At 41.1% G+C, this 19,660-nt stretch overlaps 1 protein-coding gene across 1 annotated transcript in view; it reads left to right on the forward strand.

The window, feature by feature from the left end:
• ACACA (acetyl-CoA carboxylase alpha) overlaps nucleotides 1-19,660 on the forward strand; it is a 220,053-nt gene that overhangs the window by 35,201 nt on the left and 165,192 nt on the right. The window contains 7 exon segments of the mRNA XM_081108776.1: nucleotides 2,163-2,273; nucleotides 5,784-5,993; nucleotides 9,222-9,392; nucleotides 10,454-10,615; nucleotides 10,968-11,131; nucleotides 15,333-15,483; nucleotides 16,260-16,363. Of these exon segments, the coding sequence (XP_080964902.1) occupies nucleotides 2,163-2,273; nucleotides 5,784-5,993; nucleotides 9,222-9,392; nucleotides 10,454-10,615; nucleotides 10,968-11,131; nucleotides 15,333-15,483; nucleotides 16,260-16,363 (1,073 nt within the window).

The following is a 19,660-nucleotide window of genomic DNA, read 5'->3' on the forward strand; positions in this document are numbered from 1 at the left end:
CATGTCAGCTTTATTAAGAACTAGAGGCCCGATGCACAAAATTTGTGCAAGAGGCTCAGCCCTCGCAGCCCCGGCTGCCTCGTGGCCCCGCGGCCCCATGGCCCCGCGGCCCTGCCCACTAGTTGTTCCAGAAGGTCATTCTGGAAGGTCATTCTGCCTTCTGGTCTAATTAGCATATTAGCTCTTTATTATATTAAGAATAGAGAGATGTTGGTGAAAATGGCTTAAGTATGTAGCAACAATCAGATTTGTAACTTGAATGTCAGTTAAACAGGCTCACTCACTAGTTACTTGGTGGTACCACAGACTTCCCCTCTACAACAACATAGCTTTTACCATTCAGCTTGTATGACTCAGAGCTGAGAAAGAACATATGTTCTGAGCAGTGGACTGATCCCAAAGGGGAAAGAGGCTGAGCTATGCATGCTCAATTCCTCTCTCCAAACTGACCAATCAGGTAAATTTACTCTTTTTCTGTTGGGGAGGTGTGAGGGAGTGAACCAAGAGAGGCTTAAAAGTGTTACTCTATGATTATTGTCCATCCATGTAGAAACATGAATTCAAGCAAAAGGAGATTCTTTCTTCAACATAATCTTTCTTTCCTCTATAGTTTTCTCCAGTTTGTTCCCCTTTCACTTTTTATCTAGTTGGAAATGTCAGGTATGCCTCTAGGTAATGAAGAAACAGGGTGTTTTAGAAAAACATACTACTATGTTTGACGTATATGTTATAAATTCAAGAGGAACACTGAATGCTCAGCTAATTTTACTATATTGTTTACATTTTAAATTAAGCATCCTGTAATGTCCTTAATAAGAATTAATATTTATAATTGAATTGCAAATGCTATATTCTGTTTGCTGTAATTTGCAAAAAGAGTGGAAGCTTGGCTAGTGTGCTTATCAATTAAAATTCTTTTTTTTTTTTTTTTTTGGTGATAATTATAAATACAAAATTATCTGGTAGAAAATTTGAAAAGCCAGATAAAAGATGATAAAACCACCGCTATTTTCTTCAAGCCATTTTTTATTCATAGATTCATAATGATAATATTCATTAATAAATTTTCATAATGATTGATAATTATAAAATTAAGTCTTGCTGTATATATTTTAATAGTGCTTGTTTTTTTCTTAATATTGTATATAAGTGTTTTCCTCATGGCATTAAGATTCTTCTAACATATTTAAAATGTATGACCTGTGCCTAGAGCAGCCGTGGGCAAACTACGGCCCGCGGGTCGGATCCGGCCCGTTCTGCTGTTCTATCCGCCCCGCGGAGCCGAAAGAGCGGAGGGTTCTCTTGCTCTCCCCTTCGCTCCTTCACCAGCAGTAGTGTTAACATGTATTAGTTCACACAAACACTCCATCCATGCTTTTGTTCCGGCCCTCCGGTCCAGTTTAAGAACCCATTGTGGCCCTCGAGTCAAAAAGTTTGCCCACCCCTGGCCTAGAGCATATATTTTTAAAGGTACCTTCTTACGTACTGACATTATGTGGGCTATCCTACCTTTTATCTCTTTTCTGTATTTGTGGTTGTCTCTTTGATCACTTATAATCTTGTAACTCAGTGATTGAGTTCATCAAACTAACTGTTTATAAGAGTAGAAGTGAATAAAGTTAAGTGGATTTTAGAAAAGATGAGACTATGATTGAAAGATTTTCATGCTTAATCTAGGGACACAAATTAAAATTTGAAATGGTGTTTTTTTTCTGGTGACACACTGTTTAGATATTGCTATACTAAACCTAAAAGATTGGAATGTCTTGATAAAGGAATGACTTGTTTATTTTGAACCTTTGGGTAACTTTTCTCCCACTTTACTTTTTGCCTTAGCTGATTGAAAGTTTCTTACATCAATGTTTCTCTCTCTCCCTTACTCTTTCTCTGAAATTTAATAAAATCCTCAGGTGAGGATTAAAAAATATGTGGGTATATGAATGCATATGCAATCATACTTAAACATAAACGCAATTTCTCTTGGTTCAACCAAGAGAATTATAAATCTTGTCCTATTACTTCTTTTACATAATAGTATATCTTCAAGATCTTTCTATTTTACTACATATAGGCTATTAAATAATATCATTCTTAAAGGGAGAATATGCCAATTTCTTTTTCCCTACTAATATCATTCTTATTCCATTTTTCTCTTCTGAAAGGCAGCAGAGGAAGTTGGGTATCCAGTAATGATCAAGGCCTCAGAAGGAGGAGGAGGAAAGGGGATCAGAAAAGTCAATAATGCAGATGACTTCCCTAACCTCTTCAGACAGGTAGAGTACAAGTTGTTTTTGTTTGAATTAACAGCCTATCTAATAATAGACAAACATGGTAATTGACCGTACCTTCGCTACGCCTCCCATTGGCTAACCAGCATGATATGCAAATTAACCACCAACAAAGATGGCGGCTAATTTGCATACTGCAGAAAGGGCGGGTCAGCGCCATCCCGCCTGCCCCGCTGCCATCTGGGCCTGCTATTTGCCACCTGGGGCGATGGGGTGGGACAGCGCCATCCCGCCTGCCCTGCTGCCATCCGGGCCTGCTATCTGTGACCCGGGGCGGCCGGGCAGGGTGGCAGCGATCGGCCGGCTCACCCAGGCGTCCGTGTGCGACCCGACCCAGGTCGGCCAGGCGGGGCGGCAGCCATTAGCCGACCCGCCTGGGCGTCCCATGTGCGACCCGACCCAGGGTGGCTGGGCGGGACAGTGTGGCTCCTCTGTCACCCCAGCTTCCTCATCACAGCTCCCTTGGGGGCCTAAGCCTTTAGTCGGACATCCCCTGAGGGCTCCCTGGCTGCCAGAAGGATGTCTGAGTGCAAGCTTAGGCCTGATCCCCCGGGGAGTGGGCCTAAGTCGACAGGTGGACATCCCCCCAAGAGGTCCTGGACTGCAAATAGGCGCAGGCTGGACTGAAGGGACGCGCGTGTCGTGTCGTTCCCCCCCCCCCCCCCCCCCCCCCCAGTCCACAAATTTTTGTGCACTGGGCCTCTAATATATCAGTGATATGTGATTTAACTCATGCTAGAATTTGTAAGTCCCCAAAATAGAGTTATTCTCTCTTATATAAAAGGCATCAGTTTTTCAGATAGCTTTTCCCTGTATGGTGGCTCATAGAACTTTCTGTGAAAAGGAAGAGTCCATGCCTTTCTATATGTTTGTGTTCCTCTTCTTCTGGTGTTACAATGTATATAGTGTGGTTAACTCCTGATCGGGATGCTCTGGGCTTGGTCAGGCCCAGACTCTCTGATTGACTTTAATTTGAAGTGACTGTGGGTTCCTGAGTTTCTACCCTGCTGGCCCAGCAGTCTATATCCTAGCCTGTGCTGCATGGCCATTGTACCAGGGCACAGGAACCTTATGGCAGGCTCATGTTCTGTGAGAACTGAGAATGGCTCAGAAAAGCTAACCTAGGGTCTCTTTCTGACTACCCATCTGATTAGCTAATTTGATGTGGCAAAAATACAGGTTGGTTGTGAAAGCCAAATATATGTTCTCTTTTCAGAATCTTAGAGAATTGGGAGATAGGAGTCTCTTTTTCCCTGTCCTCAGAGGTACCCTCACATAATTGATTCACTCTTTTTTCTCCTATCAATACCCAGAAAGAGGTGTCACGAAAAGGCAAATTGGGACACATTCTGGTCTTTCCCCTCTGCTAGCTCTCCACTTTTTCTTATTTTTCCCTGGCCACCTTTTATTTTTCCTTCTTTTTTTCTTTCTTTATTTTTTAAAAAAACGTCATTCAGTAACAAATTTATTGCTTTCTTATCATGGGCTAAAGAGAAAAAAATCTATGAACTGGGACTCCCACAATTTAATATACTCAATAAAGAAGGTGATAAAGATATTTTGCTACATTACCTTATTTTGAATGTCAGAATTTGAATATTACTTGTCTTTTTCTTTACATGCCTTCTATAATAATTCCAATTCCATAGGTATTTCAGTGCCTTATGGAGTCTAAAGAAAAGGCCTTTTGCTCTTAGAAGTAAAAGAAAAAGCATGTTAATTAAAAATATATATCTTATTTTTATTTTTTATTGTTGATAGCATTACAAGATACTAAGCACAGATTCAGTAAACACTATGAGACCTGTAGGACAAATACAGAGAGAACTACATTTAAGCTTATCTGAGCAAATCTGCCACTTCATTCCACCTAAAAGAGAGAATGAAAAATAATATTAAAGCAGCTGGAAAAAAAAGATTAGTTTCAAAGGAGTAACAATTAGATTGATACCAAACATCTCAGTAGAAATAGTAGAAGCCAGAAAATATTGGGATGTCTTTAAAATATTGAAAGAAAATAATTGCCAGTATAGAATTCTGTATCCAGTGACAGTATGCTTCAAAATTGCAGATGACAGGTCTTTGACTACAACAGTACTGTATATTCTATAATGTGAACCAGAGAGCATCTAATCTGGAGCAAGTTGTACGTTTAGCTGTTTGGAATTAATGGTAGTACTTTGCCCTTTTGTGGAATTTTTGTGTGTGTTTTCAAAATATTTTGTTCTTTACCCTTGAATACACTGGGTGCTCATATGTTTTCATATTTATCAATTAATATCCTATATAACAGGGGTGGGCAACCCCTGGCACGTGTGCCAAACATGGCACGCCAGTAACTTGCTGACATGCGAAACCCTCTCTTATAATCTTCCATTTACAATTTTTTTCTTAATATCGACTTTTTTTATTTTTCAGATAAATTCAGTGTAGGTGCATTTTAGATAAATAAATAATTTTACATAACAAATTATCTTAAAGACTATAGACATGGATTGACGAGAGAGGGGAAGAGCAATTTCAATGGTGTCGAAAACGAACTATTGAGGACTTGGAATGCCATTCCAGAAAATTTTTTCTGTTTAAAAAACTTTGCAACAGTGTTACCCTCCATGTTTTCATCCACATACGCTTGTGCATCTTTGTTTTCAGTGATGGATTTTGTTAAGTCTCATAATAGGAGTAGCCTGACGGATGAAAGTAGTAGCTCGTGCATATCTCTGAAGGTCATGAAATATAAACCTGATGTAAAATCTCTGTCATCAGTGATGCAGCAGCAAAAGTCCCACTGATAATATCAAACGTAGTCATAAAGTTCTCTGTCAGACTATCAGTGTACATGTATAAATAAATAAATGTATTTTTCATCATCATATACTGTGTTTGTGTCTCTCGAATGAATTTTATTATTTTTTCAAGGTTCTTCACATACATACACCTTAAGAGATATCAAGTAGGCATAACATGTTCTCAAAAAATTAGGGTTGGCATGCAGAAGAATTTTGAGTCAGAGATTTTGCTGGTTTTGGCATGCACTCAAAAAAAGGTTGCCCACCCCTGCTATATAATAAAAGGCTAATATGTAAATTGTCCCCTCGGGCGGGATTTTGACCCACTGGGAGTTTGACCAGGGGGCAGGGCTGGCCTGTGGTCCCTTCCCCAGGCGGCCCAGCCCCCAATTGGGCCCTCCCACCCCAATAGGGGGCGGGGCCGCTGGCCAACCTCCCACATACCTTCTCTCCACCCCCTGCTTGTCCTCTGGACCCCACCCATGCACGAATTCGTGCACTAGGCCTCTAGTTGATCATATAACTAAGAATGCAGGCTCTTGAAAAGATGAGGACACAAACTTTAGTTTATTCATTTTTGTTTCCCTACTGATTAATGTGGTCCCTGACACTTCTAGGCATCTGCCTTTGAAACTGAAGCAATTTATCAGGATAGAAAAAAAATGATCACCACTAAAAAATTGTTTTCTTTTCTTTTCTAATACAGGTTCAAGCTGAAGTCCCCGGATCTCCTATATTTGTGATGAGACTAGCCAAACAATCTCGTCATCTGGAGGTGCAGATATTAGCAGATCAGTATGGCAATGCTATCTCTTTGTTTGGTCGTGATTGCTCTGTACAGCGTAGGCATCAGAAGATTATTGAAGAGGCACCTGCTGCTATTGCTACTCCAGCAGTATTCGAACATATGGAACAGGTATTCATGTGAAAAAGTCTAATTTGTGTTTTCTCACACAGAACTATACTCATTCAATTCGTCTATCAATCTGAGAATAGTAGAATTTCTTGCATGGATTCTGGGTAATTGATAAGATAATATTTTTTTCCAATAAAAATAATTCTTCTGTCTTCCTGTAGGAAAGCTGCCAATGAACATTTCAAGCTCTAAATTAGTTAACCCTTTTGGAAAAAAAAAAAATCAGTGTACTATTTTGAGTAGGAATAAAGAAGAGAAATGTTTTGGGATTTTTAATCTTATCATTTGATTTTTTTAACAAGCTCATGATAAGCAGTCCCTTTTTTTTTTAAATTTTTTTTTTAAATATATTTTATTGATTTTCTACAGAGAGGAAGGGAGAGAGATAGAGAGTTAGAAACATCGATGAGAGAGAAACATCCATCAGCTGCCTCCTGCACATCCCCCACTGGGGATGTGCCCGCAACCCAGGCACATGCCCTTGACCGGAATCGAACCTGCGACCCTTCAGTCTGCAGGCCGACGCTCTATCCACTGAGCCAAACCGGCTTTGGCAAGCAGTCCCTTTTTAAAACTGATTATTGTTGAGTCCTGAGACAAGTTTATTCAAATTCATTTTTTCTTTAAAGGTCCTCTAAGTATCTTTAAAGTTTATATATTCTATATTTTTGTCTAGAAAAGAATCAGTAGTCTTGCAGGGTCCCTTGGAAATAGTTGTAGTTTAGGGGTCTAATTTCTGGAACTGGAACTCAATCTTCATCTTATTGGAGATATATTTTTATCTTTTTTCTCCTGAATTCCAAACAAGCTAAATATATGAAAGTTTATCCTGATGTGTGTGTGTGTGTGTGTGTGTGTGTGTGTGTGTGTATGTCTGTGTATGCATGTACATGTTAAGACACATTATTTAACTGGTGTAAGAGGATCTCAAAATACTGTGGCTTAAACAAGGTATAAGTTCTATTTCTTTGTCATCTTAGTTCTAGATGAGCTGGTGCCAGAGACATAGGTTTATTGCTCTGCCATTCACTAGGAGAGGGATCAACAAACTAGAGTTCGCAAGACAAATCCAACCTGCCACCTGCTTTTGCAAGGAAAATTTTATTGGAATACAGCCATACTAATTTATGTATTATCTAGGTTGCTTTATCACTGCAGTGACGGAGTTGAGTAGTTGTGACAGAGACTATGTGGCCCACAAAGCTGAAAATAATTGTTATCTGACCCTTTCCCAAAAAAGTTTGCCCACCCTTGCCCTAGGGTGTCATCATCTTCATGGTTAAGCTAGCTCACAAGCGTATGTCCAACATTGTAGCCTGGGGAGGAGGGAAGAAGACAACGGAGGGCAAGCATATCAAAATATGATCTAGAAGTCCCACCAGTTACTTCTGCTCACATTCCATTGTACAAAATTCAGCTATACAATCACACATAGTATAAGGGATGTTAGGAATTGTAGTCATCAACTGGGTGGCCATATTCCTAGTTGCAATTTAGGAGATTTTATTACTTAAATGGATGAGGGAGAAAATTACTGGAGGGCAGTTAATAATCTGTGCCTTAGTCTGATCCTCTGGCTACCCATTATCCTTTCATACCCTTTTTCTCATTTTTAGAACATACTTAGCCTTTTCTCCAAAGAAGACAGCTCAAAGTCCAAGCTCTCTGAAACTCTCCATTAAATGTACAAGTGGCTTTTCGCCATGTACCCAGTATACAGTGGTGGAATAGAAACAGGATAAACTCCCATTTGGAAAAAAGAGGAGTGAAAATATATAGTAATCATTGATCCATAGCAGTTATCAGATCTTTCTAGGCAGGAATTTTGATGAATTCCTGCCATGTAGTGGAGTAATAATACCTCATTAGCTCTCTGGATGCCCCTGGCTCTGGTCTCAAAGCAAATCCCTTGGCTGTCCTCCCTTAAGGCACCTGGCTTTGTTCTCTGGAAAGTTATTCCTTGTGTTGTTTTCTCTGTGACTGGGCTTTGGAGACTGTACTTCCTTTGGCAGAGCTTTCATGGCTCACTTCCTGCTGGGGCAGAATTGGGGCCACAAAGTTTATTCCAATTATCAGTCACAGGTTCTTGAAGGCCAGGTTTGTGGTTTGTTTAGAATTACAATCCCTTTAAAACTTAGTAAGTTTCTGGACTATTCTCTTCCAGCCAGCTTCAGGTAGGAGTAACCACACCCAAAATTTTTAGATACAGTAACTTTTTCTCTTTTATTTGAACTTTGACACTGGCGCTTTAGGGTGAAAATCTAATTTTCTGGTTTGGGGATACAAAAGTAGTTGAATTTTTCACATTCTGGCTTTCTATTTTTCTTAGGGCTTAGTTGGGGTGTTGTCCACCTTGGAAGTTATTGTAGGACACCACTTACCAAATGTTTTGTTATGCCTAACCAGGAGACCACCAGCTTTCAGTCTGAAATATCTGTGCTATAGCTACCCATTACCCTATGTGTTGTTGCTAAGCCAACAACACATTTAAATATTTTTAAATAGCAGGATTCTACCTGAACGTAATCATTTCTGTAGTAATTAGGGTGCATGTTAAGCTGTTGTAATAAAGAGATCCAAAATATGCAACCCAGATAAGTTAGAATTTATTTTTTTCTTTCCATCATAAGTTGAGGTGAGCTCATGTACTGTCATGACAATGTTTCAGTCCATGGAAGTGGAACAGCCAGAATAGAGAACAAGCACTTCCTTTTTAAAACATGATTCAGGAATTAGGTATATCACTCACCAAGGCTGACATTACTTTGGTCAAAACTTAGTCACTAGGTGTAAGAGAGGTTGAGAAACCTAATCAATAGCTGGGCAACCATGTTTTAGGAAGAATGTTAGGAATACTAGAAACCAGGGCATAGTGAAAAATCTGCCACACTGTTGTTGTTTTTCCTGCATGTATCTATAGGGTGAGGTTGCCTGTGATCCCAAATGATGAAAAGCACTGTTTTCCTTCAACTTGGAATTGAGTTTGTCATCCATGTCCAGGATTTTCTGTAATAACCAGAGGGTGAAATTCACTCTAATGCAGTGGTCGCCAACCGGTGGTCCATGAGGTCCGAAAGGTTGATGACCGCTGCTCTAATGTGTCTAAAAGCCTTTGATGGCTCTTACAAACACTAGATATTTGAGTCAGGGAGAGGCTATATAGATAAGCAGTAGTCCACCAGCTGGACAAGATGAGGTACTCATGGCTTCCCATCTTTCTTCTTTGAGTGTGCGGTGAAACTTGCCAAAATGGTTGGCTATGTGAGTGCGGGGACTGTGGAATACCTCTACAGCCAGGATGGCAGCTTCTACTTTCTGGAACTAAACCCTCGGCTACAGGTGGAGCACCCTTGTACAGAGATGGTGGCTGATGTCAATCTCCCTGCAGCACAACTCCAGGTGAGTCACCCTGATCGTGGCTCCAAGGGTTGCCTAGAAAATGTCAGATGCCTGAAAAACTGGTTTAGCCTGTGTCTGATAAGAGAAGAGTGCCTCCTAACCGAGTCTCATCTAATGTTCATGCTATATGGGTTGTGATGTGTGGGTTGGTTTTCCTCATGTGGTACAAATCTAGGAATATTATTGTACTTTACTTTTTTAGATACGTGCCGGTGGGGGGTGGTGGGGGGAAGGTAATGGCACGAGTGTGCTCCCTGGAGGTAGAGCACCTTATATTTTCTAGCCAGACACATCTGGTAAAAGCTGTCATTTTAGAAAGAAACTTAAAAAAAATGCTTTACTTAATTGTTTTAATTATAGAAAACTTTACAACTTTGTAATTGGCCTGTACACCTTTTACTAGTGCTCTGTATTGAAGCAGTTCCACATCAGAGTGGTGGTCGGGGTTTTTCTGGGCAAACAGTGTGGCAGCACCCATTTGTTTTTATAATGTTTAAAGTGCTAGCTGTCAGTATTATTTTATCCATTCAGCCCAGAAAACAAATGTTATGGGAAGCAGTATTAGCTAATGATGAAGTTTGATAGTATTTGTATCTAACATATTCTTTGCCCATATTGGAAACCCCTTCTGAGTTCCCATTAAGGACTAAAGATTGATTGATTGATTGATTGATTGATTTATTACAATGGTTTATGGGGATAATTATGAGATGGACTTTTTAGCTGTTTCAACTTGGATAGCAACTGATATTGACACTTCCTTTGGATATTTTTATTCTAATCCATTGATGGAGAAATAATAGAAACTCATGTCTATTGCGTTAGGAACTTGGGGACTTTTTTAGTAGAAGTGGAGAATATTTAGCAACGTCTGTAGTGACATACTTTGTTTTAAGTAACTTCGAGTTTCTTCTTTGTTGATTTTAGAATACAGGTTATAAAAATAGAATGTTTTAGGTGGTGGTTACTAAAATTAAAAATCTTACAAGTAATCTGTAGCCTCCACATTTTAAGGAAAGTAACTGTGAAAAATGAGTGATATGTGTTTTATTACCTTTCAGATTGCCATGGGGATCCCTCTGTACAGAATCAAGGATATTCGTATGATGTATGGGGTATCTCCCTGGGGTGATGCTCCCATTGATTTTGAAAATTCTGCTCATGTTCCTTGCCCAAGAGGCCACGTTATTGCTGCTCGGATCACTAGTGAAAATCCAGATGAGGTAACCTATCACTTAAAAGGTTCACACTTTTCCCCCTATGAACTTTAATATTGAAGATGGTACCTGAGGGCTATGCTTCTGAAATATTTGGGACTTTCTCTGGAGGGGGGAATTTATAGAGGTTTAATCAGAGCAGACAAAGAAGTGATCACTGCTCCCCTGGTCATTTCATCCTACTATAGTCACTATAGAGTCCTCAGTAGCATTGGACATTGGCTCTCAAGCCTTTATGATTTTTGTGCATCATTTCTGCTTTTATGTGCAATTACCACAGAGCCTAAACAGTAAATATATAAATGTCCTCTTCCTTGGAAATATAACATGGTCTCTCACATTCTTCATTCTCTAACAGGGTTTTAAGCCCAGCTCAGGAACAGTTCAGGAACTGAATTTCCGCAGCAATAAGAATGTATGGGGTTATTTCAGTGTTGCTGCTGCAGGGGGACTTCATGAATTTGCTGATTCTCAGTTTGGTCACTGCTTTTCCTGGGGAGAAAACAGAGAGGAAGCAATTTCGTGAGTACAATAGCATTTGATTGCATTTAAAAAAAATAAATCTGTGCTAATCTTCAGTGAAGGTGTGAGTATAGGCAGGGAACCATTTAACTGCTATAAAAGTATTAATATGGACAACCTTTTTAAGAATATTTTCAATTATACTTGTATTCATGTGTGTTAAAATATGCAGTGTTTGGCAGATGTTTTTCAGTTTGTTGTTCAAGCCTTTTTAAGTATTTGTGCTTTCAAGTATATATATTTATTTATTTTATTTATTTATTTATTTATTTAATTTTATTATTCTATTCTATTTATTTTATTTTATTTTATTTTATTTTATTTTATTTTATTTTATTTTATTTTATTTTATTTTATTTTACTATTTGTTTTTATTTAATTTAGAGAAAGAGAAAGGGAGAGGGAGAGATAGATAGAAACATCCATGAGAGAGAAACATCATCAATCAGCTGCCTCCTACACGCTCCATACTGGGGATTGAGCCCGCAACCCTGGCATGTACCCTGACCGGGAATCAAACCCATGACCTCTTGGTCAACCACTGAGCCACACCACCTGGGCTCAAATATTTTTGATAAACTTATAAAGTTGATTGCTTTAAACATATCATTTTCCCATGTTGCTGTAGGGAGGTAGATTCTTGACCAAGAATTTGACGTTCTATAAATCATAGAAAGACCTGTTATTAGTCATCAAACTAAAGCTGTAGCTGTAAATGTCCCATAGTCATTTAAAATAATAAACTGCTTGTTACATGCAAAGGACATAAGGCAACTGTCCCCATTGCTTATAGAAGAGACCTCATTCTGCTATGAAATATACTAGTACACACAGCTTATCCATAGGTAACTGGTATATTGTAAGGGTTATTGGCTAATATTATATTAGACATAAACATTAAATATTAAATTAGTAACAATATTGCTTGCCTAAAAATAGGGCTCTAGGAGGTAATTTTGACAGTTTAGATATTTTAGAATATTTATCTAAAATTGAACTAATTTTATTTTTTGTCTATTTCCTTACATCAAGCATTTAATACCATTCCTTTGATCTTTGGACTGTATACATAGACTAGTAGTCAATAAGTATTAATAATGTTGGTTTTTAATAGTGTTTTTGGAAGTAGGGAAGTCTCAATTTTTCTCTATTTTGTCCTCTATGATTCTCCCCATTTATTCAAAACTATAAGTAGAGAGGGAGCGAGGACTTGGGTGGAAGGGTCAAAGGGGGAGAAAATGAGCGACATCTGTAATAGTGTCAACAATAAAGACTTGCAGCCCTGGTTGGTGTGGCCCAGTGGATAGTGTGTCATTGACCCATGCACCTAAGAGTCATGGGTTCGATTCCTGGTCAAGGTCATATACCTGGGTTGCGCTTTGATCCCTGGCCCCAGTCGGGCACAAGTGGGAGGCATCAAATTGATGTGTCTGTCTCACACCGATGATTCTCTCTCTCTCTCTCTCTCTCTCTCTCTCTCTCTCTCTCTCTCTCTCTCTCGTCCTCTCTCCCTCTCTCCCTCTCTCTTTCCCTTCCACTCTCTAAAATTCAGTATCCCCTGGTGAGGATTAACAGTAAAAATCAAATCAAATCAAATCAAATAAATAAAATGGCTTCCTGAACGGTTGGGGGGAAAGTAAAACTTTAAGTAGAGTTTTTCCAAATTAAAGCAGTGCTACCAGAAAAAATATTTGGTATAAAGTTGACACCTCCCCACCCCCCTTTTATTACAGTCATCTCTTGCTTTACCAAAGTGAAGAAGGTTTATGCTAGAGTTTGCAAATTGTAATTCAATCAAACATATGGCAGCCTTCCAAATAGTCACAGCCACACATGTGTTTGATTGGCTTACAGGGTGCTAATGTATTAAAAAATGCCAGTATTTAAAAATTGATAGATTAAATATATGGATTTCTGCCTTCTCTTTAAAAATGGGATGGTAATGACAACATAGGTTTTATGTTCCACTTGGCAAAAGTTAACTAAACCTCTGTGTGGCTGCTGCTTTTAGAGGAAACATGAATTCTCTGTTGCACACAGTCTGCCTTCTCATTTACATTCTCAGAATAAATGAGACATCCCTCTATTGGTATTTAGGTTTATAGTCCTGTTTAGGCAGACTGCTAAGTATTTCTATAGGACATGTCCTATCACTTGGTCCAGAAGCCTTGCTCTTTACTTCCTGACTTGCTCTGTATCCTATACAATAAAAGCCTAATATGCAGATTGACCGAATGGCAGAACAACCTGTAGAATATCTGGTGGAACAACCGGTTGCCATGATGTACGATGACCACCAGGGGGCAGATGCTTAATGCAGGAGTTGCCCCCAGCCTGCAGGCCCCAGGCTGGGGCCTCTGATTGCCCCGCTGGTCACCCCACAGATCAGCCCTGATTGCCGGCCAAGCCTAGGGACCCTACCCATGCACGAATTTCGTGCACCATGCCTCTAGTATTTCTCTAATGAGGTGTAAGTTAACTAGGTTAACTTTTAGCATACTAAAAATATGGTCTTTACAATAAGCTTGCTTCTTGACTTCATGCCAAAAGTTCATCCCTCAGCTTAGAGTTTGTTTCTTTCTTATTTATATCTTTTCTTACTCATAACATTCATAATATTCTTGTTCTCTAGAATAGCCCCAACCTATATTTCCAGCATTATTTCCCATACATCGTAATCTAAATACCATGAGAACAGGACCATGTCTGTTTGTTGCTGCTGTATCCTCTGAACATAGTAAGTGTTCAGTAAATGTTTATTAAATGGATGGATTTGCCACTAGTTCCTGTCCTCATACCCTTTGCTTCAATCATAATGAACACAACCCATAGTTTCTTCCTTCTTTCCCTTTGTTCTTGATATTCTGTCTATTTATTCATTCACTTCATTCAAAAAAATATTTGCTGAATATGTGGCAATACAACAAGGACCAAAATAGGGCCTCTGCCTTCATGGAGCTTGGGAATCCAGAGGGTGAGAGGCAAATAAACAGTTAAACACAATGTAATAAGTTGTTATCTTATGATAGTGGGATTACATAATGGTGTTATAGGAACATACAGCTAAGTCAGCTTAACTCAGTCTAGAGAGGGTCAGGGAAGGTTTCTCAGAGGAAATGGCATCTAGACTAATATATGAAAAGTATATAGGAATAAGCTAGGCCAAAAGAGGACATAGAGAGGAAGGCAGAGATGGGAAACTAAATAATGTTCTAGGCTGAGGGATTGCCTGGACCACTGGAATAATATTCCTATCACAGTCATATTCCCAGGGATACTTTCATTCCACGTCAGATTCCACATTCTTTTTGAAATCATAGGAAGGTGGGTATTGTCCCTCCTTAGAACTCCTCCAGCACTTTGCTTATATCTCTCTCTGATGATATTCTGCCATATATTTTGAAAGCAATTACAGTATCTATATTCTCTTTCCCTTAATAGCCTAGTATGTGCCTTGGGTCTGTGAGTAATAAGTATTAATAAGTATTTGTTGAAGTAAAGACCTGTTCTGTGCAGGGAAGACACTGGGCAAAAATATACATGAAAAAACCCCCAGAGTATTTGAAATCCTGTTAAGATTAGATCATTTGACACTTGATTGGAAAGTAATAAAAGTAATGAGTGGTCATTTCACAAACATCTAAAAGGCAGCTTTAAAAAACACTCCACTGTCACATGAAGTGTTAGGCTGATACCTGACTATATTGGGCCAGTTGCTTATTGTATGGAAATCTTTAAGGTATGAGAATGTGTCAAAATTCATTGAACAGTATACTTAAAAATAACTATATTTTATAATATGTAAATTATACCTCAATAAAATAAGGTGTTAGGGAGAGGAAAATTATGCTCTGATTCTAGTTAGCAATCAATAAATGAATGGAACCTAGGAAGTGAAAGCTGAGGATGGTTTGCACATAATTTGTTTTGTCCTCCATATAATGAAATGCATGTGATTTGCGGATGCACTTATGATAATATCAGTCAGAATTCATAAGTTTACTGACTTCTTGAAAATCATCCCACCTGGAATGCATGTGAATGAGCACCCTTATATTTACACCCTCATTTGTTCTTAGAGCTGTCTGTCCCTCTCCCCTCCCTTCTAAGACTCCAAAGGAATGAAACAATTCTTTAAAATGATGGAAATTTCAACACTGAAACATTTGTTGCTGAAACAGATCTGCTTTTGTTCTCCCAGAAACATGGTGGTGGCTTTGAAGGAGCTATCTATTCGGGGTGACTTTCGAACTACAGTTGAATACCTGATCAAATTGTTGGAGACGGAAAGCTTTCAGTTGAATAGAATTGACACTGGCTGGCTGGACAGACTGATAGCAGAAAAAGTACAGGTGTGTATTTCTGCATTTACACAAACAGGATTGAGTTTTTATAGACTTGTGGTGTGATCAGTCTATGTCACTAGATAAAATTTATCTGATTCTAATGTAAATGGTTCTTGGGAAAAAACCTAGAAGTCAGTGTAATTAACACTGTAAAAGTTCTTGTGCCGTGTTACACTGTCATTTTACATGTTCTAATATTACTTTCTGGGGTATATTTGAAGAGAGGCACATAGGGATTAAGATCCTTTCTCTTTCCTCATTTGATGTTAAGTCTGGCTTAGAGTTACTAATTCTTAAATCTGTTTAACAGATGCTGATGAGAGGGGACTCATGTGAAGCAACAGTTACTTCTTATTCCTGAATTTCAGGGCTCTTCTAAATTACCCAAGATTTTTGTTTAAATCATTACATTCAATTAAATTATCTAAATGTCCAAATTTTGGTTATATATCATTTTTCTTTGAGATTATCAGTAGCCAAATCTCTGTTTCTTTTTGAGTTTATTTCTGACAAAGGCTTGTTTTTAAGCAGCTCTTTGATTGGTTCAGTAGAAATCTTAGAGTGAAGGGAGAGTTGTTTTTCATCTCTATTCAAATGAGGCCTCTATTCAGATTCTAAAGTAAATGTGTTTGTAGCTCAAAAAACCCTTTGGCAATAAGGACTCCATCCATTCTCAATGCCAGCTGTATCTTCACAGGAAATTTGAGCCCCATTTAAGTTGAGGAGCCGTGGTGCCAAGTGACTGTGCTTTTTATTATCTGCCGTGTTTTTCTTCCTTTCAGGCAGAGCGACCTGACACCATGTTGGGAGTTGTGTGTGGGGCTCTCCATGTGGCTGATGTGAGCCTGCGGAATAGCGTCTCCAACTTCCTTCACTCCTTAGAAAGGTAGGCTGTGTTTCTCCTTGGCTGTGCGAGTTAATCAGTGGACCTAAAGTACAGGACTGAAGTTCAAAGACCCATTTATTCTTTTCCCTGTTTCTGGCAGCTTGTGAGTGCTACCTGTTATTCACTGACAGTGGGGACAGGAAAAGGGATGTACGGATTATGACAAATTATTGTGGGACTCTATAGCGGATTCTAGAAATTAGCTGATCCTGCAGTTAGAACAGATTGCTTTTAAAAAACTAGAACCCTGTTAAAATAAACATTCTGTCCAGTACAAGCATCAAATCTCTCTGTACCCTAATGATGAAAATCTGCGTGTTCTCTCTAGCATTGAACCCTCAGATTTCACAGTTTCCCAAGTCTTATGATAAATATCTTTCACTTTGTTACTCTGATGCACTAAAACCTTCAGCAACTCACATTACCCTTATGTTCAAATCTAAATCTCTCAGTGTGACTTTTAACTCCCTATATATTTTGGCCTCCTTTTACCAGTCCAGTCTTACTAATTTCTGTTTCTCAACGTGCCATCTCTACCTAGTTAAGTGGTTTCCCTACTAGTGTACACATGTGTTTTACATAATCTCTTCTATAAGCTCCCCTGCCTTTTAATGTTATTTTCATTTATTCTTAAAACTTGTATTTTGAAATAATTTTGAACTTTTTTAAGAGTTTCATGAATAGTCCAAACAACTACTATATTCTTTGCCCAGATTGACCAATTATTAACAGCTTGCCTTACTTGCTCTACGACTTCTTCTCTTTATTATTATCAGAAGTCTTTCTTGATAATGTTTCCTGCTTTACAATGTACTTCCTTTCCCCCTCCACCCAGCCATGCACTACTGTTTTTTCTTTAAGACCCTGAATAAAACTCAGTTGATAGGAGTAGATTAGGGGTGATCATTTTGGAGCCTTTTTCTTTTTTTAAGTTTTTATTTTTAAGAACAGGTAATATATTCACATGAGTCAAAATTCAAAAGGCACTAAAGGCATATAGTGAAAATTCTTCTTACCTCTGTTTCCTGTCCACCCAGTTTCCTTCTCTGTAGTCAACCCAATTTACCAGTTTCTTCTGTAACCTTCCAAATATTGTAAATTTATATAAACACTAGAGGCCCGGTGCACGAATTCATGCACCAATGGAGTCCCTTAGCCTGGTCTGCGGGATCAGGCCAAAACCAGCTCTCCAACATCCCCTGAGGGGTCTTGGATTGTGAGAGGGTGTAGGCCAGGCTGAGGGACCCCACCGGTACATGATCGGGGCCAGGGAGGGACACAGGAAGTTGGCCAGCTGGGGAGGGACCGTGGGAGGGCTCCAGGGCGTGTCTGGCCCGTCTTGCTCAGTCCTGATTGGCTGGACCCCAGCAGCAAGCTAACCTACCAGTTGGAGTGTCTGCCCCCTGGTGGTCAGTGCATGTCATAGCGAGCGGTTGAGCATATTAGGCTTTTATTACCTACCAGAGGCCCGGTGCACAAAAATTTGTGCACTCGGGGGGGGGGGGGGAGAGGGGGTCCCTCAGCCCAGCCTGTGCCCTCTCGCAGTCTGGGATCCCTCAGGAGATAATGACCTGCTGGCTTAGGCCCGCTCCTGGGTGGCAGAGGGCAGGACCAATCCCTAGGTGCAGCCCCTGATCGGGCTCAGAGCAGGGCCGATTGGGGAGTTGGGGCGCTGCCCCCTGTCATGCACAGAGCAGGGCAGATCGGGAGGTTGCGATGCCACCCCTAGTCACAATCAGGGTAGGGCCGATTGGGGGGTTGGGGCACCACCCCCTGTCACACTCAAGGCAGGGTCGATAGGGAGGTTGTGGCGCCACCCCCTGTCACTCACAGAGCAGGGCTGATCAGGGGGTTGGGGCTCCGTACCCTGTCACACACAGAGCTGCAGGGCGATCAGGGGGTTGGGGAGCTCCCCCCTGTCACGCACAGAGCAGGGTCCATCAGGGGGTTGAGGCGCTCCCCCCTGTCACGCACAGAGCAGGGCCCATCAGGGGGTTGGGGAGCTCCCCTCTGTCACGCACAGAGTAGGGCCGATAGGGGAGTTGGGGCACCGCCCCCTGTCACACACAGAGCAGGGCAGATCAGGGGGTTGGGGCGCCGCCCTCTATCACCCACAGAGCAGGGCCAATCAGGGGGTTGGGGCGTCGCCACTGTCAAACTCAGGGCAGGGCCGATGGGGAGGTTATGGCTCTACCCCCTCACACACAGAGCAGGGCCCGTGGGGGGGAGGGTTGGGGCGCCGCACCCTGTCACACACAGAGCTACAGGGCAATCAGTGGGTTGGGGAGCTCCCCCATATCGGGCACAGAGCAGGGCTGATCAGGGGGTTGGGGTGCCTTCCCCTGTCACAAACAGAGCAGGGCGGATAGGGACGTTGTGGCCCCGCCCCCTGTCACACACAGAGCCGCAGGGCGATCAGGGGGTGTGGGCGCTGCCCCCTGTCATGCTGATCCCAGCGCCAGGAGGCCTCGCGGCTCCGCTGATCCTGGTGCTGGGAGGCATATTATCCTTTTACTATATAGGATAGAGGCCTGGTGCACAGGTGGGGGCCGGCTGGTTTGCCCTGAAGGATGTCCTGGATCAGTGTGGGGGTCCCCACTGGGGTGCCTGGCCAGCCTGGATGAGGGGATGATGGCTGTTTGCATCTGGTCACACCCTCTTCAGGGTGGGGGGGTCCCCACTGGGGTGCCTGGCCATTCTGGGTGAGGGGCTGAGGGCCGTTTTCAGGCTGGCGGGTGACTGAAGCTCCCAACCTGTCCTTTTTTTCTTTTTTCTTTTTATTCTGGGCCAGCTTCAGCTCTGAGTCCTGGCTCCAGCTATGAGACCTCTGCTATTGAAAGCAGGTTTCTGGCCTTTGTTTACCTTCTGTATTTGAAACAATTTTGCGGTCCGGCTGGCTGAAGCCTGGCTGACTAAAGCAGGTTTCTGGGGGTTTGTTTAGCTTCTATATTTGTTACAATGTTTCTTAAGAGTTGCAGCTCAGAGGCCAGCAAGGCAGGCGGGGAACGTTGGTTTCCTCCATCACTGAAGCAAGCAAGCCTCATGTTCCGCTTCAAGCTGCCTGGCTGCCGGCTGCCATCTTGGATGGCAGTTAATTTGCATATCTTCCTGATTAGCCAATGGGAAGGGTAGTGGCTGTACGGCTAATTACCATGTTTCTCTTTTATTAGGTAGGATAATAAAAGCCTAATATGCTAATTAGACTGGATGGCTGAACAACCTTCTGGATGTCCTTCTGGACGACCTTCCAGATGAAGCTGGGGCTGCGAGGGCCGAGCCCCTTGTGCGACTTTCATG

Source organism: Myotis nattereri (genome assembly GCF_964212035.1).
Source record: "Myotis nattereri genome assembly, chromosome: 16".
In the NCBI taxonomy this organism is placed as follows: Eukaryota; Metazoa; Chordata; class Mammalia; order Chiroptera; family Vespertilionidae; genus Myotis; species Myotis nattereri.